At 48.0% G+C, this 24,691-nt stretch overlaps 1 protein-coding gene across 10 annotated transcripts; it reads left to right on the top strand.

The window, feature by feature from the left end:
• On the top strand, window positions 1-23,525 carry HSD17B7 (hydroxysteroid 17-beta dehydrogenase 7). Of its 10 annotated transcripts, XR_009254540.1 has the most exons (11): window positions 1-120; window positions 2,089-2,292; window positions 6,160-6,252; window positions 7,792-7,906; window positions 11,416-11,610; window positions 15,194-15,298; window positions 16,011-16,067; window positions 19,441-19,539; window positions 20,726-20,758; window positions 21,857-21,955; window positions 22,127-22,227. XR_009254540.1 is itself a non-coding variant. In XM_058702278.1 (10 exons), the coding sequence occupies exons 1-10, from the start codon at window positions 86-88 to the stop codon at window positions 22,226-22,228; spliced, it is 1,038 nt and encodes a 345-aa protein (XP_058558261.1). In that variant the 5' UTR covers window positions 1-85; the 3' UTR covers window positions 22,229-23,525. The 10 variants fall into 10 exon arrangements, 8 of the variants coding, with proteins under 8 accessions (XP_058558261.1, XP_058558263.1, XP_058558262.1 ...); XM_058702278.1 differs by lacking the exon at window positions 21,857-21,955 and having other exon boundaries at window positions 22,127-23,525; XM_058702280.1 differs by lacking the exons at window positions 16,011-16,067; window positions 21,857-21,955 and having other exon boundaries at window positions 22,127-23,525.
• The last annotated feature ends 1,166 nt before the right edge of the window (window positions 23,526-24,691 follow it).

Here is a 24,691-nt window from a genome sequence, read left to right as displayed (position 1 = left end):
GTGGCCGAGGAGGGCTTCAGGTTTCCACCGCTCGCGAGGCAGTGGCGGGTGCCGGCTCCGCGGCAGGGCGGCGGGGTGGGAGACCATGCGGAAAGCGGTGTTGGTCACCGGGGCGAGCAGGTGAGGCGTCCTCGGCGATCGCGGCGGCGGCAGCGGCGGGTCAGGGGTCTCAGGGAGCAGGAAGTACGGGGCGGGCCACCGCCGGCGACCGCCCCCGGGAGCGCGTGTCCCCGGCCTTGCGCGGTGGGACCTCGCGCGAGCACCTGCCCCGCTGTTCCCGGGTCCCCGGCGCGCGACGTCCCGGCGTCCGGCCGCGCAGGGGGCTCGGGAGCCGGTGCCGGAATTGAACGTGACGGCGGAAAAGCAGCCTGGGGGCGTCGCGGGGGTCCTGTTGGTGTCCGGGACAGGGGCGCTCTCCACGCCGACCCCCGCCTCCTGCACCTGGTCCGTCTTGTGGTCCCGGTGTCCTGTCTGTGCAGGACGCTGCACCCCGGATATGTGTCGACACCCGTGAGCAGGAGGACGGGGTGGGGGTGGGTGTGTGTCACATTCCATCCAGCACAGAGCTGGACGCCTGCACACACTGTTACAAAACTAACCGTCTTCTGCAAAGTCCCGGGAGGCGCGCACAGCACCATCACCGCCCGTTTCTAGTTATTCCAGGGTTGCCCGCGTGGACTCCGCCCCCTCTGTTTTCTCTTTGCACTAATGTGAAGAACGTGTGGAGGCGACACCCCCCCAGCCCCAGCCATTCTCCTGCCCGTTGCAGTGGGGAGGGATGAAGGCAGGGGATATGTCCAGTGTCATCCAAAATCCGTCCACTCGGGGCTACCTAGCCGCATCCCTATTAGCTAAGCCAGCGTGGCAGGTGTCTGTGAGTGGCCTGGTTTAGCGTGTCCTCTCCTCAGTGCCCTGAACAACGGATTCGGGGCTTCCCAAGCTGTCCTTGAAGTGACCCGAGTTGATTTTGTATGTTTGCTTCTTTTGCATACGTTGTGATGGATGCACTTGGATAATTATCGTAAAGACCTGCTATTCTCAAGTGAGGAGGAACAAGTGTAAATATACCTGATGCTCTGTTGGCAAAGCCCAGGCTCCGGCCGCTCCCAGCCAGGCTGGTCTGAGTACTGTTCCCACCTACTGTGCAGTTTCAAATGCCTTTTCTTTTTTATTTTTTTTTATTTTTATTTTTTTTTAAATTTTTTTTTTCAACGTTTTTTTATTTATTTTTGGGACAGAGAGAGACAGAGCATGAACGGGGAAGGGGCAGAGACAGAGGGAGACACAGAATCGGAAACGGGCTCCAGGCTCCGAGCCATCAGCCCAGAGCCTGACGCGGGGCTCGAACTCACGGACCGCGAGATCGTGACCTGGCTGAAGTCGGACGCTTAACCGACTGCGCCACCCAGGCGCCCCTCAAATGCCTTTTCTAAGGAGTTTATCTATCCTTGACTCGTCCTCTTTCCTGGTGCCCATCTTGTATTTCCTCTTCCTACCTTCTACTTAATCGCGTTGGGTTTTTTCTCTCCTAGTGGTTATTCAATCTTGTAGTAGTTGAGAGGAACCTGCCTCCTGCCGCGGTAGTGAAAGATCCATCCAGTCCTTATCGGGAGCTGCTCTTGCCCCTGATAGTGGCCACCATACCAACGGGGCGTGGAGCCCTTGCCCTTGAGGAACCTAGACAGCAGAGTCAAACATGCACACGGGAAACAGCTCATATGATGCTCTTTTCAGCTCTTGCTGGCGATGCTCTGAATCACGTTCATGAGTGTCGTAACAAGTACAGAAGGAACCCTGCTTGCAGGTTAATCGCTGCATTGAAAGACAGCTCTCATTTGCAGTGCAGTTATTTGTGGGTGACAGCGTTTGCAGAATGAGAGAAACAAACGGGACGGCGTCCTGAGAGAGGGACTGACTGTTCAGTTGGGGTAGGGGGTTCCTTTCTTTTCATAGTTTTTGAGTCTTTTCTCCCCGCCCGGGCCCCTCATCGGAGCTCACGTTGACAAGGTCGGCTCTCTGAACCGGAGGAAAAGGCCTCTGTGGCACCGCCTGAATTAACGCATATTCCGTGTCCGAACTGACCCCCAGCGGCGTTGGCCTCGCCCTCTGCAAGCGGCTGCTGGAGGAGGACCACGAGCTGCACCTGTGTCTGGCCTGCAGGAACAGGAGCAAAGCGGAAGCGGTCCGCGCGGCTCTGCTGGCCTCTCGCCCCCTCGCCGAGGTCAGCATCGTGCAGGTGGATGTCAGCGACCTGCAGTCGGTGTTCCGGGCTTCCGGGGAGCTCAAGCAAAGGTACGCCTTTTGCTGATGGGTTTTCTCTCACCTGATTGCGTCACACAGCGGCGAACAGAATAGGAAAGGGTAGGGAAACCTAGAAAGAAACAGGCGCGGCGCAAGCCGTAGTTGTGCTGGGGAGATCCGTATGGAGCGACTCATCGCACCTTCGTGCTCAGTCGTAATCGTGATTATCTCACGGGGATGAATTTATGAGGACGCCTTGATGTGTGGTCAGTTGCGTGGACAGCAAGGTGATTCCTTTCTGAATGCGGTTTTTGTATCTTTCCTGTGTCACACCTGCGTGAAGTAGGTTGGGCCTGAGTGGTTGGACTTCCTGTCGGTTGGATTGGTCTTAGAGCCCACGTCTGCATCCTATTTCTTCGGAGATTTTTTTCCCCCACAGGTCCATAAAGATTTGTTCACATCGACACAGTAATTGGCGTATAACAGGTATCTGAGAAATATTTGGTGTATGAAGGAATAGGGTCCTTGCACATATAACTCCCTAGAAAGTGTGCACAAAATTGCATACAGGTGCACAGTGCATTTGTTTTCTGGGGAAAGAAGGCATGCTTTTTTTTTTTTTTTTTTTTGTAAATTTTAAATTCTAGGAAGAATTTATGATCCAAAAAGGTCAGGAGCCCTGCACTAGTCTGTACTGAGCCCCGGAGATATGTGGAATACTTAATTTTCAAACATTTTTGTCTTTGAGGTCCTTTTTTTTTTTAACTTTTTTTTTAAACATTTATTCATTTTTGAGGGACAAAGAGAGACAGAGCAGTAGCGGGGAAGGGGCACACAGAATCCAGGCTCTGAGCTGTCAGCAGAGCCCGACACGGGGCTCAAACCCACGAACTGTGAGATCATGGCCTGAGCCGAAGCCAGACGCTCAATGGGCTGAGGCACCCAGTCGCCCCTGTCCTCAAGGTCCTTAAGCCACTTTGTTTCCGCGGACAGTAAAATGATGTCCAGTAAAAACGAGGAAGGCCTTCTTGGTAAAGGCACCTACTGAAGAATGCAATTCGTGTTTTGCGTGTGGGAATTGCTGGCCATTTGCCTGTCCCTGTTCCAAAGACACAAGGGACAGGGTGAAGGTGGAAGCCGGCCTTCTTCACCCGGCTCTTCTGGATGCAGCCTCACCCTGTTGGGAAATCTCACTCCTCACTAGTCCTGAGCTCCTGGAATTTTCTGCCACATCATCCTTCTAAAAAACTGAGAATATCTACATTTCCTATCCTCTGCTCTTCCATAACTTTGACTTTCCAAGTCTGTGAAACCGCTCAATAAAGGTATTTAAAAACTCTAGCGTCAGGACAGACGTTTCGAGCTCAAATCAGGTTTCAGGCATTGTTTTCCCCAAACCTTCTCAGCCAGCGTGTCTTTTCTGTTTTGTAGAGATTTCGTGGTGTTTCCTCACTTAGCAGAGAAGAGCCTTTGTCCTCAGTTAAGAGTAGCCCGTGCTAGTACAGTTGACTTTCGAGATTTTAAGTTGTAACGTTCATAGTATTGACTTTTCTCAGTTGCCTTCAAAGTTTCAAGATGTTTAGTTATCACAAGCTTCGTGACTTAGCATTTAGTTTGAGTTGTAGTGATTTCGCAGGGATTTGAGGCCGCAGGGCAGTAAGGTGGAAGGGAGCACGAAGGTAATACGTGTCTGCCGTCAGCATTTTGTGCAGCTTTGATGTATTTATTTCATCAGCAGAACAGCTCTTGCTGAGTTGAGTGGTGTCTCCCAAAGTTAGGACATGATAGTTGTAGCGAGAGTCACAAATTTGGGGATGTGTGCTCGTGTCCAGACATATCCATTACTATGTCAAGAATCTCCTGGGGCGCCCGGGTGGCTCAGTCGGTTGAGTGTCCAACTTCAGCTCAGGTCATGATCTCACGGTTCATGAGTTCGAGCCCCACACTGGGCTCTGCACTGACAGTGTGGAGCCCCACTTGGGATCCTGTCTCTGCCCCGACCCTGCTGCTCATATCTGTCTGTCTCTCTCTCAAAATAAATAAATAACCTTAAAAAAAAAGGATCCCCTGCACTTAATGGCCTCAAATGGTTGTCCATGATGGTAGACCCGAGGTAAATTCGAGCCAAAGAGAGCTTGGGAAGGTCCCTTCCGTTGGCTAATTCAGCACCATTCCTGACACCTGGGTTTTCTGGCCGCACAACTCTCTTCTGTAAGCTATGTGCAGAGGAAAACCAGTAAGAAATTGTAGTTCCATTTTATCCAGACTAGAGCACTTAATGTTCCGTCACTTAATCTTTGAGAGAGGTAAGTATGCCATTTTACTGAAGCCAGACCTGAATCTGGCATTCTGGTGCAATTTCCACCCTTTGCTAAACATTTCCTTTCCATTCCTAGCAAGATGTGTTCATGTTCTTAGATGGAAGTTTGCAAATTAGGTGACGGAACATCCAACAATAGATGGGCCCACATGACTGGTGCTTATGTGGATGGTCCAGTAGTATCCACGTCAGCATGTTTAAAAATAATTTTTTATAACTTTTTTATTTTTGAGAGACAGACAGACAGACAAGGTGAACAGGGGAGGGCCAGAGAGAGAGACAGAGACACAGAACCCGAAGCAGGCTCCGGGCTGTCCGCACAGAGCCCGACGCGGGGCTGGAACTCCCGAACCGTGAGATCCTGACCTGAGCCCAAGTTGGATGCTCAACCGACTGAGCCACCCAGGCACCCCTTCCACGTCAGTATTTTAAACAGTAAATTTAGTAATTAGAGTCATTTGGCTGTTCATTACTTGTAGACTGATCAAGAAATGTTTGTGTGGGATCTGAATTGGTGAGCATGGATGTATTTTAAGGTCCCAGCTTTAGTAGCTACGGCCCATGTTGTCTTGGGCTGCACACAAGAGGGCACGGAGACCGTGTAATGCTTAGAAGTCTAGGGGATATTCTGAATATTCATGGTGTCTGTGAGTGTCACGAGGGCAGGCTTGCCCCTAGCTCAAGAGGAGTACACTACATTAAGTCTTACATGGGGTTTCAATATGAAAGTGCTCCCTCTAGTCCACATTTCACTGTTCTCTCCATGACGGGTTCCATGACATGTGCCTTCCCCCCATTCAGCTTCCGTAATCTCGTATTCTTATGAGCCCCCTTCATCTTGTGATACAGAGGAGCCGGCCACGAACAGTGACAGGTTTCCACATGCATCTTTTGCTTCAGTAGATATCTTGGCATTCAGGTTCCAGCATTAATGGATCAGATTGGGCGATTATCAATATGATATAAATTTTACCTATCAGCAGGGAAGATGTGACTCTTTTTTTTTTTTAATGTTTATTTTTGAGACAGAGAGAGACAGAGCATGAAAGGGGGAGGGGCAGAGAGAGACACAGAATCCGAAGCAGGCTCCAGGCTCCGAGCTGTCAGCACAGAGCCCGACACGGGGCTCAAACTCACGGACCGTGAGATCATGACCTGAGCCGAAGTCGGACGCTTAACTGACTGAGCCACCCAGGCGCCCCTGTGACTCTTTAAAAAAAAAAGGCAAAATGTTTCTAAGACCAGAAGGAGAGTTGGTTTAGTAGACCGAGGGTGGCCGTGTGCAGATCCTAACTGGGAGGACGGAGGTGGGAGGAGTGTTGATCTGAGATGTAACTTCAAAACCCAGCCTAGCTCCCCAAATTCTGTTTGCAGCCACTGTCAAAAAAAAAAAAAAAAGAATACTCAGATATTTCTTGTGGCTAAAGAGAAACCGTTGAGAAAGAAGTGGGTGTAATGTGTGATGTGTTGTACATTCCCTTCAACTGGCTGTGGCCGCTTTTTTTGGTTCAGAAGGTGTTTTCTGTCCCTCATAGGCTTTCTTTATTCCAGTTGCCCTCGGGATAATGAACCGTCTTATCGTGGTGTTTTCCTTGCAGGTTTCAGAGATTAGACTATGTCTATCTGAACGCTGGGATCATGCCCAACCCACAGCTAAATATCAAAGCGCTTTTCTCTGGCCTCTTTTCAAGGTAATGTTCAATTTCTAGATGAACCCAGTGGAAGGAACCCATTCCTTTTTTTGCCTGGTTTTGCCCTCGGCAGGTTAAGTTAGGGGGCTGAGGGGCGGTGGAGAAGAGTCGAGACAGGAAGTGTTGCAGCCGCATCATGAAAGAAAAGCATCCGTCTTTTGTGGGAGAGGCTGGAAGTCCTGGATCTCAGGGTGTTCTAGGTCTCCAGGACATTCCAGACGGCTGGATGTTTCAGAAGGTGCATTTCCAGTCTGCCTGGGTGTGATTAGCAGCAAGAACATTTCAGAATCAGGCAGCATTGTCCGCGAGACTCCAGTATCCACGAGACCTGCTTTGGAAGTATCTCCCAGCTCTGTGGCAGGTGCTTTGCCCGGTGAGCTGGGAAGCGCGCCCAGCTAAAGGTGCCCCTGGGAGATTCTCCATACGGAGTAGCACAGTGGCTCCAGAAGTGTTTGACCGTGACCTGTAGTAAGAAATATACCTTATTTTGTGACCTCGTGTACTTATAAATAGATATTCATACTCTTTTTGCACGCTCCTTACTACGTTGCTACTTTTATTTTACTTCTCTTCCATCACAGACACACACACACACACACACACACACACACGCTGGTCTTGACCTAATAAGTTGATCTCGTGGCAAATCACCGTGTTAATATGTTGGGTGCTTCAGGAATTCCCCATAGAAAACTAACCTGTGTAACTTTCGCAGTTAAACATCAGTTTGTGCTGGGGTGAGACATTTTCCCCTTGGCATGGCTGTTATTTCCCCATAGAGGTTCACCTGCACCCCAGTGCGGGAAAAGGTGAAGAGACTTTTAGCAGCAGGTTTTTTGTGTCAGGTTCCTGTTGGTGGTAGGAGTTAGAAGTATGTAAATATGTCTCTGAATTGGGAGAAAGGAAGCATTTTTGCGTCTTATTATGCACTCACCGTGACACAGTCCGAGAAATCGATATTTTTATTCTTTTTAAAGAAACATTTAGGGCGCCTGGGTGGCTCAGTCGGTTAAACGTCCGACTTTGGCTCAGGTCACCATCTCATGGTTCATGAGATCGAGCCCCGCGTCGGGCTCTGTGCTGACAGCTCAGAGCCTGGAGCCTGTTTCGGATTCTGTGTCTCCCTCTCTCTCTCTGCCCCTCCCCAGCTTGTGCTCTGTCTCTCTGGCTCTCAAAAATAAATAAAACATTAAAAAAAAAAAAAACCTTAAAAAAATGTTTACTTATTTTGTGAGAGACAGAGTGGGGGAGGGGCAGAGAGAGAAGGAGAGAGAGCATCCCAAGCAGGCCCCGCACGCTGTCAGCACAGAGCCCGACACGGGGATGGAACTCACGAACCGTGAGATCATGACTGGGGCTGAGGTCGAGTCGGCTGCTTAACCAGCGGAGCCACCCAGGAACCCCACGTTTTTATTCCTGATGTTATAGGATCAAGGAAAATGTAGTTTTGGGGCAGGGGAGGGGCAGCAGGGAGCGTTTTTCAGGATCTTCAGTTAAAGAAGCTTTTAAAAGTCATACACTTGTCTTCTCCTGTTTCAGAAAAGTGATCCATATGTTCTCCACAGCTGAAGGATTGCTGACCCAGGAAGATAAGATCACTGCCGACGGGCTCCAGGAGGTGTTTGAGACCAACGTCTTTGGCCACTTCATCCTGGTAAAAAGACTTGAGGCTCATTCGGCTCACGTTAGTGTTGTAACCTTGAAGGCTCACATGGCTGCAGCCCAGGGCTCTTTGTTCAGCTCACAAATTCCTGGCTATCATTAAGTCATCGAGTACTTAAATAGGATGATCGCTGTACTCTCTGAAAACATTGCTTCCCTAAAGCAGTGTATTGATACATTAATTTTTTCTTTTGACATTGGCTCTAGAGAGTGGAGGGAAAAGCGCGAAAGAGGCACACGGCGTGTGTGTGTGTGTGTGTGTGTGTGCGCGCGCGCGCGTGTGTGCACGCGTGCGCAGAACTGTGAGAAAGTATACCAGTCCTGTTCTGAATGTTCTTTGACACTGGGCTTGGCATCAGACAGGATGGGGTGGTGGGCAAGCCGTTGTTAAATGGGAATTCATACCCGATCTTTTATTATCGTGACTGCGGATTCTTGGGTGTCTATACTGCGTTACAGTTCCAGGCACGCGCGTGGAGTTAAGCGGGAGATGTGCAGTTTGCCTGGCTTGTTCAGTGCTCTTGCCTCAGGCTTGACCCCCATAGGACAGCTTTACTGTGCGTGAAGTAATGCCAGACCACGTTGCTGGTTGCCTGTAATTCCTTGGTGTTGTAGGGACTCCTTCTGATGCTGGGTTGGCCAGCGCAGAACCTGTATTTCTGACACCTTTTTATTCGCCGCCACCTGTCTCCACCTTAAGCCTAATTTCCCTTAAAATTGGACCTCTTTCAGCACCAGCCTGTATCTGCAATAAATGAAGGTGTAGCCAAACTCTGGAACAGTATGGACCCGTTCAAAGACATGTGATAAATATTTTGCACTTCTGTGGGACGGCTTCTAGCATTTTATCATAAAGAAGGACTAGCGAGGCATAACGTGTATAGTGTGGTCTCATGTATGTAAACACAGGAGAAGATGTATCCTCACAGAGTGTAGATAAATGTGTATAATATTTCTAGAATGATACAGGGGAAGCTGGGAGCACTGGTCACCTTGATGAACTCGGGTACCAGGGTATCAGCAAGGAGGGGGAGTTTCATGTTTCAGTCTATAACCTTTAGTGCTGTTTATTTAATGCGATGTGGTGTTACTTTTTCAATGGCAAAAGTTCATTAACACGTAAAGTCAGAACGGGATTGAATTCTTGTCTGGTCTTTGTTTTTATACCTTTCCACAGATCAGTTATCTAGTATTTCCTGTATCTTTTTATAATACTCGTTCTTTGCCCTCTTCTTGAATTATTAAATTAATCGATAATGATAGAAGATAATTATTGCTATTACGACTCTGTGAGTTTTTTGATGAGTCTAGTGTTTAAAAATTAGGTTGTTCAGAAGATCAAGTATTGGGGTCATCTGGGTGAGGGGAATGGCGGAGGAGAGTGGTGGCCGTGGGCAGAGTTAGCATAGGTGTCCTGGTGACGCGACCCAGCCTGTGGATCCTTTGACAGGTGGGCAAGACAGCTGGAGTTTGGGAATTGATTTATCTAATAAAATAATCAGGAGGCTTAGAATGCTTTCGACTCTCTTCAAATAGGTTTAAGAATCTTACCACTTTCTATGGAACACAAACTTGGATTCTAGGTTCCAGGTGTCAGTGCATTTTATAAATGGATCCATCCCAAGTTTGATCCATATGCAACATGACCAAACTTTTAGGATCGTTACAAAGTATAGAGGTAATTTCCGTGAAGTTCCAAGCACAGAGTGGTACCAGTTAACTTGATTTAATCTCGGGTTTTTGAGTTTCCTTGCTTGCATTTGATTTATTTGTTCATCACAAATGTGGATGGAGCTCATCTGGAAACTTTCCTAGGTTTTTCTTTAGTAAGTTTTTTGTTTGTTTTCCAATAGTTTGATTTACAGAATTATTGCAAATATAGTACAGAGAGTTCCTGGACCCCCAGTTTTCTGTCTTATTTAACACCTTTCCTTGATGTAGTACATTTGTTGCAATCTGAGAACCAACATTATCATTAGCGGGAGTCCAAACTTCATTCAGATTTCTTCAATTTTCTAAGATCCCATCTTGGATACCACAGTACATTTAGTAGCTGTCCCCTTAGGTTCCCCTTGGTTGTGACAGTTGTTCAGACTGCCCTTGGTTTTGATGACCTTGACAGTTTTGAGGATCACTGCTGAGGTATTTTGTAGGCAGCCCTCAGTTGGGATTTGTCTGAAGTTTTTCTCGTGGTTAGACTTGAGTCATGTGTGGGAGGAGGACCACAGAGGTTAAGTACCATTCTCATCACATAATATCAAGGGTGTGAACTGTCAGTGTGGCTTATCAGCATTGATGTTCTCTTCCATCCCCTGGCTCAAGGTAGTGTCGGTCAGGTTTCTCATTGTCAAGTTCCTCTCTGGTTTTTCTCTCCTTTTCTATATTGTACTCTTTGGAAGAGAGTTAGTGTGTGTAGCTCACACTTAAGAGGTTGTGTTTGACCCCCTGAAGGGCCGATTAGCTACCTAAATTATCTGGAAGCTTTCTGCAAGAAAGATTTGTCCGTTCCCCGTTTAATTCTTTTTTTTTTTTAATTTTTTTTTTTTTTTTAACATTTATTTAGTTTTGAGAGAGAGTGAGTAGGGTCGGGGCAGAGAGAGAGAGGGAGACACAGAATTTGAAGCAGGCTCCAGGCTCTGAGCTGTCAGCACAGAGCCTGATGCGAGGCTTGAACTCATGAATCATGAGATCATGACCTGAGCTGAAGTTGGATGCTTAACCAACTGAGCCATCCACGCGCCCCCCGCCCCCCATTTAATTCTTTATTCAATCATTTCTTGGTCGATTTGATCTCAAAAAAGCTAAAAAAAATCATTTATTATATTCACGTGGGCTTGTGGATACTCATTTCCTACTTTGAGTTGTAAATACCGTATTTTGTGCAAAAAAAATGATTTGCTCAAGTTGTGTCCCTTTGGGCCATTGGGGGTGCTGTCTGTTGGACCCTGCCTGTCTTTGATGTAGCCTCATTGTCATGGTTTCCCGTTTATGTTTTGAGCATGCCCGTTCTGGCACTACACGATGCTGTGGGCTCATCGGTACATTTCCTGCCCCAGTCCTAGAATCCGCCTTTTCTCTAAGGAGATCTGGTTCCTCTTGCTGGACAGTGGTATTAGAAACCAAGATTCGAGGGCTCGTTGCTATTGATGCATCAGTAGCTTCTAGGCTGATGGAGCAGGGAGAGAATCCGTGCATAGTAACCCATGTATATGTTAGTATATGTTATAGTGATGTTATAGTAGATGTTATAAATATTTTTATATGTAACCATCTGTATCTTTATGAAGCTAAACATCAGTTCGTCTGATGTCTCGAACTCATTTCCACATGGATCATTCTAGCCTCCTCTCTCGGGTGTCTGTAAGAGCCGCCCCGGCAACGACCTACCTGTTCAGTCGCAGCATACATTTATAGAAGTTTCCCGCTTGTTACCCTGTATGCCTCCAGTAGATTTTGATCCATTTTTTGTTCCTTTTTTGTTCTTTTTTAAATCTCCTTCAGATTCAGGAACTGGCACCTCTCCTCTGTCACAGTGACAGTCCTTCCCAGCTTATCTGGACATCGTCTCGCAATGCAAGGAAATCGAATTTCTGCCTCGAGGACATCCAGCACAGCAGAGGCCAGGAGCCCTACAGCTCCTCCAAGTACGCGGTTGACCTGCTCAGCGTGGCTGTGAACAGGAACTTCAACTCGCGGGTGAGTCCTGTCTCCGTGACGCAGACATGGCAGGGTGGTGATTTCTGAACTACTGTTGATTTCCTGGTCACCTTGGCTTTCTGTTAACTGTTGTCACTTAGAAGATGCAGTACTGTTTCTTGAGCAGGATTGCCATGAAGACAAGGGAAGACATGAACAGGAGTGACAGGTGGTGCGTGTAAAAGTTTTAGGGCAGAGATAATTAGCTCCTGGCCTTGGGTACACGGGCATTCATTCGCCGTCCCGTAGCTCCTCAGCAGCTCTGGCTTCCGCAGCAGAACGGGACCCACGAATGATGCGAGTACCTACTGTGAAGCACCTGCTGCGTTTCAGGTGCTGTATCTTTACCTGTGTGTGTCATTCCATGCCTTTCCTGTCCCAGGGACAGTGCGGACAGTAGGTCTGAGTATCCCCATCTTCAGATGAGGGTTAGGTGATTGCCCCCAGCCGTCACGCACAGCTCCTTACTAATGGTAGAGCTCAGAGTTGAGCCCAGGGCCGTGTGACTGTAGGTTGGAATTTTCCCACTAAACCATGCTGTGTCCCAGTGTCTGCCATATCAGGTGCTACAGGACAGCCAGGGGTGACAAAGCCTTCTGCACAGTGGGCTTGGGTGACGCTCCAGAGCTCTGTCTTTATGAGGACGCTGGGTTTAGGGGGTGTGTCTTTGCAGAAGGCAACCCTTGTCAGTCTCACTGGCTCCTGTGGCCTCTGTGGTCTGGAACTCACTGCTGCTCTGAATGTCTCTCTTGTTCGGGTCTAAAATCTTAACTGAAAATCTCCAGTCTTTCCCATGGCATTTTCCTTTGTTTGCTTTGACTCTGCTGTTTGAGTGTGGGACTGTGGGGAAATTTAATTCCACTAATATTTACAAAAGACCTACCGCGTGTAGGGCACTGGGCCAGGCTTAGGGTTGCAGAGAAAGGAGAGAGAAAAAGATAACCAAGGAGCTGTCTGCCCTTGCCGGACCTTCTCTGATGATACGTCAGAAATAGTCTAAGGCTTTTTTGTTTTTTTAATTTATTTATTTCTGAGAGAGAGCACACACAGGAGAGAGGCAGAGAGAGGGAGACAGGATCTGAAGCAGGCTCCGCACCGTCAGCACAGAGCCTGATGCAGGGCTCGAACTCGTGAACTCTGAGATCGTGACCTGAGCCGAAATCAAGAGTCAGCCAGTTAACCGACTGAGCCACCCAGGCGCCCCCATAGTCTGGGCCTTCTGTGATAGTCTAGACCTGGTTTATTCTGGAATGGACACCTTGTCAGGTGGAGCTCTCTCTTCTGTGGTCCAGGTCCTAGAACCGTGCCTCTCAGTGAAGAAGAGTTGAAGCTGAGAACGTTCCCCTAGAACTGGATTGGAATCCTTGGACAAATTATCTCATCTCCCCGTGCCTCCGTTTCCTCATCTGAAAAACAGTGCCTGCTTCACAGATTCGTTAGGACGGTTGAAGAGGGGCCGGGTGTGATGCAGTCGCAGCCGTGGTCTCGGAATGTGCTTGTGCGTGCGCGCGTCTGCACGTGTGTGCACACGAGAGTGTGCCTGCTCACACGCACATGTCGGGTTTGCAGGTGTGTGCAGATGTGTATGTGATCGCGTAGGTGGTGTGTGCACATGTGGAGGTGCCCCGGGTGTACAGAAGGCGTGTGGTCTATGTGTGTGCACCTGTGCTTGTACGTGTTTGTGTGGCCATCATCATCAGGATTATTATTGTTATTATTATTTCTTGAGTCCGTGTGTTGGTCTAGTTGTTAGCCTCCTTCTGAGGTTTCTTGAGATGTTTAAAAAGTTGTCACAACTGCTTGTTTCTGGCAGCTCCCTTTTGAGGACAAGGTCAGAGTGGATTAGCTGCTCTTTTCGTAAAATGCTCTGGGACTTTGTGTATGTTTTAATTGTCCAGTAAGCTTTGGGATTTCATCTTTTACAAGAAAGGGAGTTTTGGCTAGTGCTGCTGCCTTCTAACATCTGTATGATTGGTTTTCCTTTTTTTTATATATACGTTTATTTATTTTTGAGAGACAGAGAGAGACAGAGCATGGACAGGGGAGGGTCAGAGAGAGAGGGAGACACAGAATCCGAAGCAGGCTCCAGGCCCCGAGCGGTCGGCACAGAGCCCGACGTGGGGCTCGAACCCACAGACCGCGAGATCGTGACCTGAGCCGAAGTCGGCCGCCTAACCGACGGAGCCACCCGGGCGCCCCGGAAGAACTCCATCCTTTTAAAGGCTCGTAGCACTGGAAGTGCTGGCGGGTCCGTGCGGGCTCCCTGGTAGAGTTTAATCGTTCATTAATGACCCGTCACACGCGTCTCCGAACCACTCAGGTCCTCACAGCTGATTCCCTATGACGTGTGGGGGGACCGTGTTCTTGGACGAGGCTGCCTCCTTGTTTGTTTCTTTTGTTGCTCAACGTTAGAACATCACGTGTCTCAGGGACCTTGGGTTTCAGTTCACAGGTTTCTTCGCTTAGGACTGAGTAGGCCCTGACTTCCTAGCTAGCTGCCAGAATAAGAAATCGTCCTCAGCTATCTGCGGGGGGGGGGGGGGGGGGGGGGGGGGGCTATGTTACTTTCCTGGGGAGAATTTGGGGTCGCTGATGAGTCCAGGCTCTTAACTGTTTTCAGGGGACCTTTGGTGGACCACAGGATCCCCGGGCATTGGATTGTCTGTGGCAGGCGCCACCAGACCTCTGCAGCTCTGAATAAAGAAAGCAAAACTCTAGCTTCTGTTACCCAGGGCACTTTCTGTCCACTGACCAGTTGGTGGTACACTGATGTGTCCTATTTTCTTTTTAAAGAAAACATAAAATTACAAGCGAGAAAAGTAGGAGTTAAAATGGTCAGCAGCTACGTGAGGTAAAATGTAGTAAAAATTGACCTGAATAAACTAGCAAGACGAATCCCAGTGCTCCAGGGATGAGTAAAGCCCACACAGGGCCCTTCCTGGTAGCTGGGCTCTCTTCCTAGGGCAGATCTTTCTAAAATGACAGGTGCCGGGCTAGGGAGCTGATGGAGGGCTGGCTGCGCGAGCGGTGTCTTTGTGGTGCCACACGCAACCCTCCATTCCCCTCTCACGGCACGAGCTCCCCCCTCGAGCCAGAGGTGTTCTTCTTATGTGCCTGCGGGGGGCAGACCCAGGCTTTTAGGTTTGGCTGTCTATGACGTGTAGACCAGAAACTTCTTGAAGGCAGACACCGTACTGGAAATGTCTTCTTCATCTTCAGGACTTACTACGATCAATAAACTGGCCTTCGATTACGCCAACACGTCGCAGACTCCGGTAACCGGATCCTGCTTTTCTCTTCCAGCCTCCAGCGTGGCTGTTCTTTGTACTGGGAGTTTCTTGAAAGCAGAGACCCTGTCTTAACTAGTTTTTGCATCCTGAGTGCCTCTCTGTAGCGAGCTCTCCGCACGTGATTCTTACGCCGAAATGGCTTGCCCACCTTCAAGGGCAGCTCAGAGCACAAACCCTCCGCGCCCTGGCTTCCTGGCTCATTGGCGTCTCTCCTGCATTCAGGAGCATGTAGATGGGCTGCGTTGGTATGCACGGAATCTGAGTCTTACGACTGCTCCTGTCTCTGCACCCAGGGTCTGTATTCCAGTGTGGTGTGCCCGGGTACCATGGTGACCAATATGACGTGTGGAATTCTCCCTCCCTTTGTGTGGACACTGCTGATGCCAATCATATGGCTGGTGAGTGACAGACACTTCTGCTCCTACTTTCTCTTCGACTGGGGACCCAAAAGGTGTGTTTAAGGGTTGGGAAATGATCTAAGCAGTTGAACCAGAAGGTGGCAGGGTTTCACTTCATTGGAGGTTCCTTAGTAAGGAACCTCTACGTCTCCCGCAGCACCACCCATCTGAATGGCCCCTTCTCTTTAAGGGAATGAGCCTTTGATCATGCATCGTAGCTCCCAAGAGTTCTAGGATGGCATAATTTGGGGAAATCTGTGTTAGGTGACGTTAAAGTGGATTTCTCTGAGCTGTCAATGCATTGAAAGTTCCCACAAGAAGGGAATGGCTGTGCATTGTGTGACCACGGAACCATGTTTTTGCTCATTTGTTTTTGTTTTGCGCTTTGGGCATGTGGCAGGACCAGAGTTTCCACAGTACACGTTAGAAAATGCTTGCTTACGGGAAAGGTTTCTCTCTCGCAGAGCTCTGGCAGAAAACGTCCTTCTGTTGTGGCAGGCAAGGGGAAAAGATGAGAAGGAAATACGCCTCCGTGTTAAAAGTGGCTGGCTCAGAGTGATGGCGATTATGTGATATTTCTTTTCTAGACTTGTGATACTTAAGTGTTCAGTGATACGAAATGCAAGTTAACCTTTTTTCAGTATGTGAATGAATAATGCTTTGGTGACTCCTCTAAATCACCACAAAATAACTGTCGTTTTCTTTTCCTCAGCTTCGCTTTTTTGCAAATGCTTTCACTTTGACACCGTACAATGGAACAGAAGCCCTGGTAGGTCGCTAGAGTTGCAGTAGCTTGTACGGTCGCTAAGCAGATATAAATGTATTTACGTACGTATTTTAAATGTTTACTTATTTTTAAGAGAGAAGGAGTGCGAGCGGGGGAGGAGCAGAGAGAGGAGGGACAGAGGATCCGAAGCAGGTTCCGTGCTGACAGCAGAGAGCCCGATGTGGGGCTGGAACTCACGCACCGTGAGATCGCGGCCTGAGCCAAAGTCGGATGTTCAACCGACTGAGCCACTCAGGTGCCCCAGAGCGGATATAAATTGCAGCTCACTGATAGTGGAAACAATCTCAACGGAAACGATAGGCTATATAAATCATCAGCGTCCTGTTTTGGACTAAGGGGGACCATAAGGCCGAGTGCAGAGTATTAGGAGTGAAGTTTAAGTTTAGTATCCACCGTAGCCCTGGACACCATGGTTGTAGGGACAGCACGTCTGTGGAAGCAAAGTCCGCCAACAGCTAGAGAGCAGAGCAGCGGAATACTACAGGGGCAGGCAGAGCAGGATGGTCGCCGGGCCCTCGGTTCCATGGAGAAGGTCATCTTGCAGGCCAAGAGTACAGGCGACATAGTCCGACTCCCGTTTCCTTATACGAAGATTCTCTTTCCCCTGTTTAAATATTAGAGAATCGGTTTGTTGCTTTGTTAGAAAACCAGTGCGTTTCCTTAAATCACACGTGACAAGTGGATCCCGTGTGGCAGACATGATTAACTATGGAAGTGCTGTCTCTGAGGGTTTGTCAACCCAGGGCCCAAGGGTGCCCTCTGCTAACGGATCCGAATTGTCACACGAGATGAGGCTTATCTGTCCTCTGTCACTGTAGTGCTTTTACTTAGCAGCCTCTTAAATCTTGGCCGAGTTGAAATTAACCAAGGAAAACATGAAAGAAATTGGTTGCCACTCTTGTTTTGGTAAACGTTGCAGAAATGAATGCATTTATTATAGGGACATAAATTGATTGTAGAAGCAAGTGCTTTTAAGCCACTTCTAATGAGTCCTTAATGTATTTGCCAAAGCATTAGAGACAATGTGATTACTCATTCACATCCCAGATACTGAAAATCAGGTGTGGCGGTCAGGTATATACTGAGCGTCGGCGGTGCGAGGAACACCTAGAAGACAAAACCTCCAGGTACTAAGGTGCTTAGAGTCGTATCTGGAAAAAAAGAGAATGTCGAAAATAAAAGTAGGCGAGAAAATAAGACATTCTGTCATCGGGTGGTAAGTCCTCAGACTAATCACCGGGGAGTCAGTGGGAGCCGGGCTGGTTGAAGGAGACTCTGCTTCCTTGGTCCGGGCTCTGAGGGACAAGTTGGCTCTGGACAGGACAGCGTGACCCACGTCACAGCTTAAAGAAATCTGTTGTGACCCTGCTGTTTTTTCCTAAGATGTCGGTGGATGAGTCAGTATCCCCCTGACTGCCATTTAGTGATGGTTGTAGACGCTGGTGGATGTGGCTGGATGGGGATTTGGGTACAGCGCACGCGCAGGAAGGATCTCAGGTGAGATTCACCTCCTTACGTGGGCTAAGCCGGAGCGGCCAGAAGCACAGTGGTTGAGGGCGTGGACTCTGGAATTCCACGGATTCTCTTCAGATCCCACATCTCCGGTTTCTGGCTGCGAACGCCGGGGCACATGTTTTCATTTGCTTTTATCATTATCTGCAAAACAGGAATTCCAGGCACGGACGAGAGGAAGCTTTACTATAAAGGGTTTCGTGTGTTTCAGCGTTAACGATTTCAAAGAAAACGGTCCTAATGAAAACAGTATAGTTCTGGCAGGTGCATGGACAGGTCAGTGGAGTAGAATAGGAAATTCGGGACAGGCCCCCAGCACACAGGCATCTAGTATATGACAACGATGGCCTTCCAAATTAGTGGGAGAGAGGGGTTATTCTGGAAATTGTGCCAAAAAATAGAACAGGATCTTCATACTTCACACCCAAATAAAGCTCTAGATAAATTCAAAGATTTACAGACGACGGAGTTAAAATATATAATGACTGGAAGGAAATATGGGGGACGTTTCTAAATCGTCTAAGAGTGTGGGGGCGTCCTTACTCCCAGGAACAGACTGAACATTTTGATTACATAAAAGTAATCAAATTTTGTGTGACCCAAATCCTCACTGTAAATCTACTCCAAAGACTAACCACGATGCCCAAGAAAAGGTACCTGGCACTCATATCACAGTAACAGGTTAAGTTTCTTCCTGGTTGAGGAGCTTCAACAGTCCAGAGAAACAACAACCTATTGGAACAGTGAGCAAAGGGTGTGAACAGAGAGTTCTTAAACTGTCTTAATCACACGGAAAGGTGCTCGACCTTACTCATACTAGGAGGCAGCCCCCTTAAGGCTGTAATGAGATGGTTTCTCAACTCTGATCAGCAAAGGTTAGAAAGTTTGGTACCGCGCTGTCCTGCCAGGGGCGTAGAGAGAGAGCGTTCTCCCATCTAGCCAGCGGGAGGGTTGACTGACGTAGCCTGGATCAAGGACTGTTGGGCAAGATCATTCAAAATAACACACGCACGTCCCCTTGACCCAGAAATTCCATCATTGGTATTTATCTTACAGATGTTCTCAGACTTCGATCATTCACTGCAGCGTGGTTTGTACTAGCAGAGACTGGAGACAGCGTGTATGTCCATCCTTTGGAAATTGATTGTGTACATTACATCCTTGATTGATTGTGTCAGTTTCCATCCATGAGATAGAACACTGTTTCTTTAAAAAAGAATGAAACAGCTCTCTGTTTACCGAGTTGAAAATACCTCAAAGGGCTGTTGTTCAAATGAAAATGGCAAAGTATCGAATAGTATACATTTGGCTTCCATTTGAGTAAGAGAAAAGAATATACAAGCTTTTAAGCAAATACCTTTTCTTTGGAGGAATATGTAAGATACTAGCTTGCTTCCAGAGGGGAGAGCTAGGTGGCTGGAAAATTGTGAAGGTAGGGAGACTTACTTTTTACCAGTATGTCTCCTGAATGGTGTTCACGTTCAGGCCTATTAAGAACGTGAAATAACGTAACAATATATCGTGTACTTACCGTGGCACGAGCTGAGGATCAACTCTGAAAAAGCTCGTCTCCATGCCGTGAACTTCAGTTTGGGATTAAGGGGAGAGATGGCTAAAACACAAGCGTTTCTTTGCTTTAAATAAATTTTCAAAGAGGACTATTAAGCAGATTGCCCTACTTCCTTCTGGGTACAGTAGTGGCTCATGAAGACGTTACAGTTCGCTGATGATATTCAAGAGAAGGTTTAGAGTTTGGAGCTTGGTAAAGTGCTGATTATCAATCCCCACCAGCCTCACTCATGTCGGGCAGAAGAAGAATCATGGACACCCTCTTCCTTCCTAGGTATGGCTTTTCCACCAAAAGCCCGAGTCTCTCAATCCCCTGACCAAATACCTGAGCGCCACCACTGGCTTTGGAAGCAATTACGTAATGACCCAGAAGGTAAATGTGTTTACACTGTGGCTCGGCTGCTGAACTGGCCCTCATGGCGTCCCGGCTTCCCTTCCCTCGTTTCCCGTTCTGGTCACTGGCATCTCACTGGCCTGTTTTCCTTTCCATCTGCTCCCTCCTGCCTCCTGCCTCCGGGCCTTTGCATGTCCTCTGCCTGAATGTTTACCTCTTCTTTCAACTGACGGACAATTTCTGCTTACGCTTGAGACCTCGGCTTGTGCCTCAGCCCTGTGTGACCCGGTAGACCAGGTCCAGTGCCTCCGTCGTAGGCTCTCTTGACATCTCATACCTCTTCTGTGTAGGATTCATTCAACGCCGGACTTCTCTGGCCAACCGTAAGCTCTGTGAGCAGGAGGATTATACCCCCTTTTCGAGCACGTTGCCTCGCGTGTGATAGGTGCTCAATAGATGTGCTGCAACGTGGGTGAAACGTGAAGCGTCTGAGTGAAGTTAACTTCCCTTTGGGTGTTCAGTTCTGCTCGCGACAGTTACTGGCTTCCGTGCATTGGTGTTTTCAGGAGGCAGGGGATGAACTGTGGGGAAAAAACCCAGAGTGCTGTTTTTTAGACTCCGTATAGTCTTTCCAGAAAGAAGTCACACATGGAGTGACATAGGAGAAAAATAGGGAAATTTCTTCTGAACTTACAGAACTATTTTTGTTGTATTTTTGTCCCTGTTAGCAAGGTTTATTTCAGCCTCCCATTTCCCACTGCCTCATTTACGTGGGAGGCATTGGCATAAAATAAAATGAGATGGAGGCAGACCAGTTACCCCAGCGACGACGTCGCATAATCGGCGGTGGTCTTGTCTGTGTGAGGAACGTGAGGCCTAAGGGGACTGTGCTCTCACTTCCCATGGTGTCTGTTTACTAACAATGAACCTCTGAACCTCCAGCGTTTTCCAAAATATGCTCTGTGGGATTCTGGTTCCTTGAGAAGATTTGCAAAAAGCAGTTTGTCAGCCAAGTTTGAGAAATGCCTCGTATTTTACTCCCCCTTTTCCGAGGCCTCCACGATGCACACTGGCCCAGGACAGGCTCTGAGCAGTTGCTGCAGTTCGTGTGTGTGTGTGTGTGTGTGTGTGTGTGTGTGTGTGTGTGTGATGTCTCATCCTGCTGTTTCTGTTTCCTGACTCTATGACTTGTTTTTCCCTTCAAATTTTATGTAACACTTCATAGTATCCTGAAGAAGAAATCCTTGGGAATTCTATTGTAAGTTAGTAAGCTTCCTTGTTTACAAATTTTTGTTTTCTTTAACATTTGTTCAGTTTTGAGAGGCAGAACGTGAGCAGGGGAGGAGCAGAGAGAGAGAGGGAGACATAGAGTCCAAAGCAGGCTCCAGGCTCCGAGCTGTCAGCTTCAGTGCCCCACACGGGGCTCGAACCCACGAGCCACGAGATCATGACCTGAGCTCGAAGTTGGATGCTTAACCGACTGAGCCACCCAGGCGCTCCAATAAGCTTCCTTTTGAAAAGGCCCTTAGAGGGAATGCCTTGTTTATGAACGGGGAGAAAATGTTCAATTCCATACACCAAAATATTTTACTGGCATTTCATTGAAATGCATTGGAGAAAGTGTTTTAAATGTTGATTAATTCAGAGAAGTCAGCTTTCTCCTCTGTTCAGAGGGGGGGTTGAAGGAGACCTCGAACACCTCTTCCAGTTCCATTATGGAAAAATGCTTGACAGGGTTTAAAATGAATGTAAATGTTATTTCCAGAATGTTAAGTTGTCTTTGATTTTCAGCCTCTCAGCTCTGGGAAGAAAGAGACTGTTTTTTCCGAAGTTTAGGCTCGGTGTTGACCTGAAAAGAGACACCACTTTATTTTACAGTGTATCACTTAAAACAGAAGAGTGTGAAATAACAGCAGGTTAAACAAGATGAAAGGTTAGATTTCTTGCGCGTAAAAGCAGTATTTTGGAGAGAGGTAGTGTTGGGCCGGTCTGGCACCCCCCAAATTGTCAGGTCCCCAGGGTCCTTCCGTCACCCCTCTACCGTCCATAAGGTGTGACGCTCATTCTTATGGCTCAAGAGAGCAGTACAGAAGCAGGGAGAAAGGAAGGGATGCCCATGCCTGTAAAGGAGACTCCTGGGCAGTGCGACATGCTTCCACTGAGACCTCGCTGGCCAAAGTGTGAATGCATGGCACCCAGCATCTTCAATGGAGCCTGGGCATGTGGGCTTTTATCTGGAGGGCAGTGCACCCAGCTGAAACTAGGGCTCCGTATGAAAGAAGGTGGACATTAGGTAGATGGCGGTTTGAGTTCAAAAAAAATCTTTTGATCTTTCTGTTTTGCCCTTATATGACAGTCGGTTGATGTCTTCTGTTACTGGATGCACAGGGGTTAGCGGGGAGAGAAAAACCAGACCTTTCAGTCTTGCTGGGCAAGGGCAGCGTCGGGAGGTTTGGTGAGTGCTGGAGTTTGGTCTTAACACGTCCTCAGGATCTCAGAGTCGGAAACCCCGGCCCTGTTCTCTTGTTTCCAGTTCTCTAATGTATGTTGAAGGCCTTCCTTTTACACAGAGCCCATTTGTTTCATTTTTCCTCTCTGGTCATCGCTGTCTTCGCTTCTTTTCTAGATGGACCTAGATGAAGACACCGCTGAAAAATTTTACCAAAACTTACTGGAACTGGAAAAGCACGTTAGGGCCACCATTCAAAAAAGAAATCATCAGAGCTGACCGTTATCCCCTCAGAAACACTGTGTGCCTTCTGCGCATTCTGGACTTCCGTTGAGTTGGACGATGTGCACTTTTGGGAGACCATGAACTAGAAGGGTCTCTTTTCCTTCCTTTCAGGATTCTAAGACTGTGTGTGTGTGTATGTGTGTGTGTGTGTGTGTACACATGAGAAAAAGATGGGTAAGTAAAATATCAGTTACATAGTCTCCAGGATGGTGTCACAGCAAAATTGTGCGAGGGTCACCCAACCAAGTATGTGCTCATTGGTTCTGCCAACTGGAGCCCAAGGCCCACGGCGTGGGATGAGGTGTGGACCCGAGTAGCCGTGACACAGGCACTCGCTGGCCTTCCACTTGGCCTGCTCGAGCAGGAGAAAGTACCGATCGCCCTCTGAGCGGTAATCTGAGCTGTGTCCCTTTTCTTGTGAACGGTTTTCTTAGGTCTTGTACCCGATTTCTTCCTCCACATGCTGCTTCTAAAAATCCTGACGTCGTTAGAATCCTAACAGTCCTAATACAGATACCCATGTAGTTCATCGCAGGAACAGAAGTGTCTTTGTGTTTGCACCACTTGAATCCTGTCTTCTTTTGAAAGTGTCTTTTACTGATGTTGAGGTGGCCTGTGTTAATACCTCGCCCGACCCTTAGCACCATTTGCAAATTGGTTCGTTACCGACCAACCTGTGTTCGTGATTATATTTTAACGTTGGCACACTTGCAGCCAAACGTGATTTACTCCCGTTGTTTCAGATTTTCCAACTGAATAATTGCCGGTGAGCTATCCGCTAGTGTCAGCAGCAGCTGGAGGTGGTTAGGGTTCAAGTTTGCGTGATGCGAAGACAAAATGCTGTGAGATGCCTGGATGGTTTTGCCCCGAATACAACCGGCACCCTACCGGGATTGTAATAAAGCGAGCAAAAGTTTGAATGACTTAATAAAAGCAAAACAGGCTCTAGAAATGTCATTTCCATACATTCTAAGTGCGGATTTTGGTTATGGTTTCTCTAATTTTGTTGCTAGAGATGCTGTTGATGACGTTAAACATTCTGTGCGTGAAGAGGAGGACCGAATGGTTCTGCCCGCCCCCCGGTGTCTTTGGGGTTGGAGAGTGGAGGGCAGGCTGGGTTGAACTCTCGCAGCCACTCACTCTGCAAGTTTGCAGGAAGCACTTCATTGTGGATCTCGGGCTCCACATCAGGGAAGTGGAGTAGTTAGCCTCCTGCTTCCTGTGGTCACGGGTGTGGAGGGACATTAAATGCAATAACACATGGGAATGAATAAAGAGCATTTTTTGAGAATGGTGACAGTACGGTTTTTTTTAATGTTTATTTTGAGAGAGCGAGAGAGACGGAGAAAGAATGTGAGTGGAGGAGAAGGGGAGAGGGGAGAGAGAATCCCAGGCAGCCTCCACGTGGGGCTCGAACTCACAAACTGTGAGGTCATGACCTGAGCCAGAATCAAGAGTCGGATGCTCAACCGACCGAGCCACCCGGGCGCCCCAGCCATACAGTTTTTATCAGAGATGAACAGGCCGGAACATCCTGGTTCAAATGGTGCCACGTACGGTGATGACTGTCCGTGTCCCATCTGACTGAGAATTGGTTGGCAGCATCCAGACCAGCAGGATGGTACCAGGGGAAGAGTGTGGATTCTGGGGCTGGGCGGACACTGGATCAAATTTGGGTTCAGTCATTAACTAACTTAACGACTTAGGGCAAATCTCTTCCATTTATACCTGGATTTAACTACAAAATATTTAATATTGCTACCAGTGTGACCTCGAAGGATTGTGAGACTATATCCTAGTAGATGCACAGTCAGCACAAACTATTATTTATTTCTGTTCTACAGGAAGTGCCCCAGAGGAGACTTGAAACATGAACTAAATCCCGGTATCCTGTCATTTAATGAGGCGTCAGTGGGTTGGGGCTCTGCATATTTTCTGAGCCATTTTATCAGGTTTCTTTGAAATAGAGAACAAATCACAGCTCCCCCGGCCCCCACCAAGTACATACCCCAAGTGGCATACCTCAACAATTGGTTCTTGTCATTAAATCGTCTCAGATTTCACTGTCTCTGTATATGAGCGTGGCTACTAGATTGAAGAAGAATCGACTCCTGGGAAGTTGGGCTCCAGGAGATGCCTGAGCTTCCTCTTCTAAATGGCTGATCAGATTTCTGTGGACTGGTGCATTTATTCCGATTTCCACGATGGGTTCAATATGAGTAGTTCATTCATGGTGCAGGTATGTTTGGGGCGCTGGCTCTGCCCCAGGCCCTGTTGGGTTTTGAGGATGTAAAGTGAGCATGTGGGCGATAGAATGGGGATTCCCAAACGCATTTAATAGGTGTTCCCAACGGAAGGAATTGAGAAACGGGAAAAAGGCAATAGTTGAAGAGAGAAGAGCTGAGCATTCGTCAGAATTGATGGCAGCCGTGATCACAGGAGACGGGGGAAATGACA

Source organism: Neofelis nebulosa, chromosome 15 (genome assembly GCF_028018385.1).
Source record: "Neofelis nebulosa isolate mNeoNeb1 chromosome 15, mNeoNeb1.pri, whole genome shotgun sequence".
Classification (NCBI taxonomy): Eukaryota; Metazoa; Chordata; class Mammalia; order Carnivora; family Felidae; genus Neofelis; species Neofelis nebulosa.
The sequence above is the reverse complement of the archived record's forward strand: the minus strand, read 5'-3'. Positions and strand labels throughout refer to the sequence as shown.

Bases quoted from the DNA above. Each gene is read 5' to 3' on its own strand.
- HSD17B7 (XM_058702278.1), top strand. From the start codon at position 86: ATGCGGAAAGCGGTGTTGGTCACCGGGGCGAGCAG. The intron at 7,907-11,415 runs GTAAAAAGACTT...AATCTCCTTCAG, and splicing joins TCTTTGGCCACTTCATCCTG to ATTCAGGAACTGGCACCTCT. The intron at 20,759-22,126 runs GTAAGTTAGTAA...CTTCTTTTCTAG, and splicing joins AAATCCTTGGGAATTCTATT to ATGGACCTAGATGAAGACAC.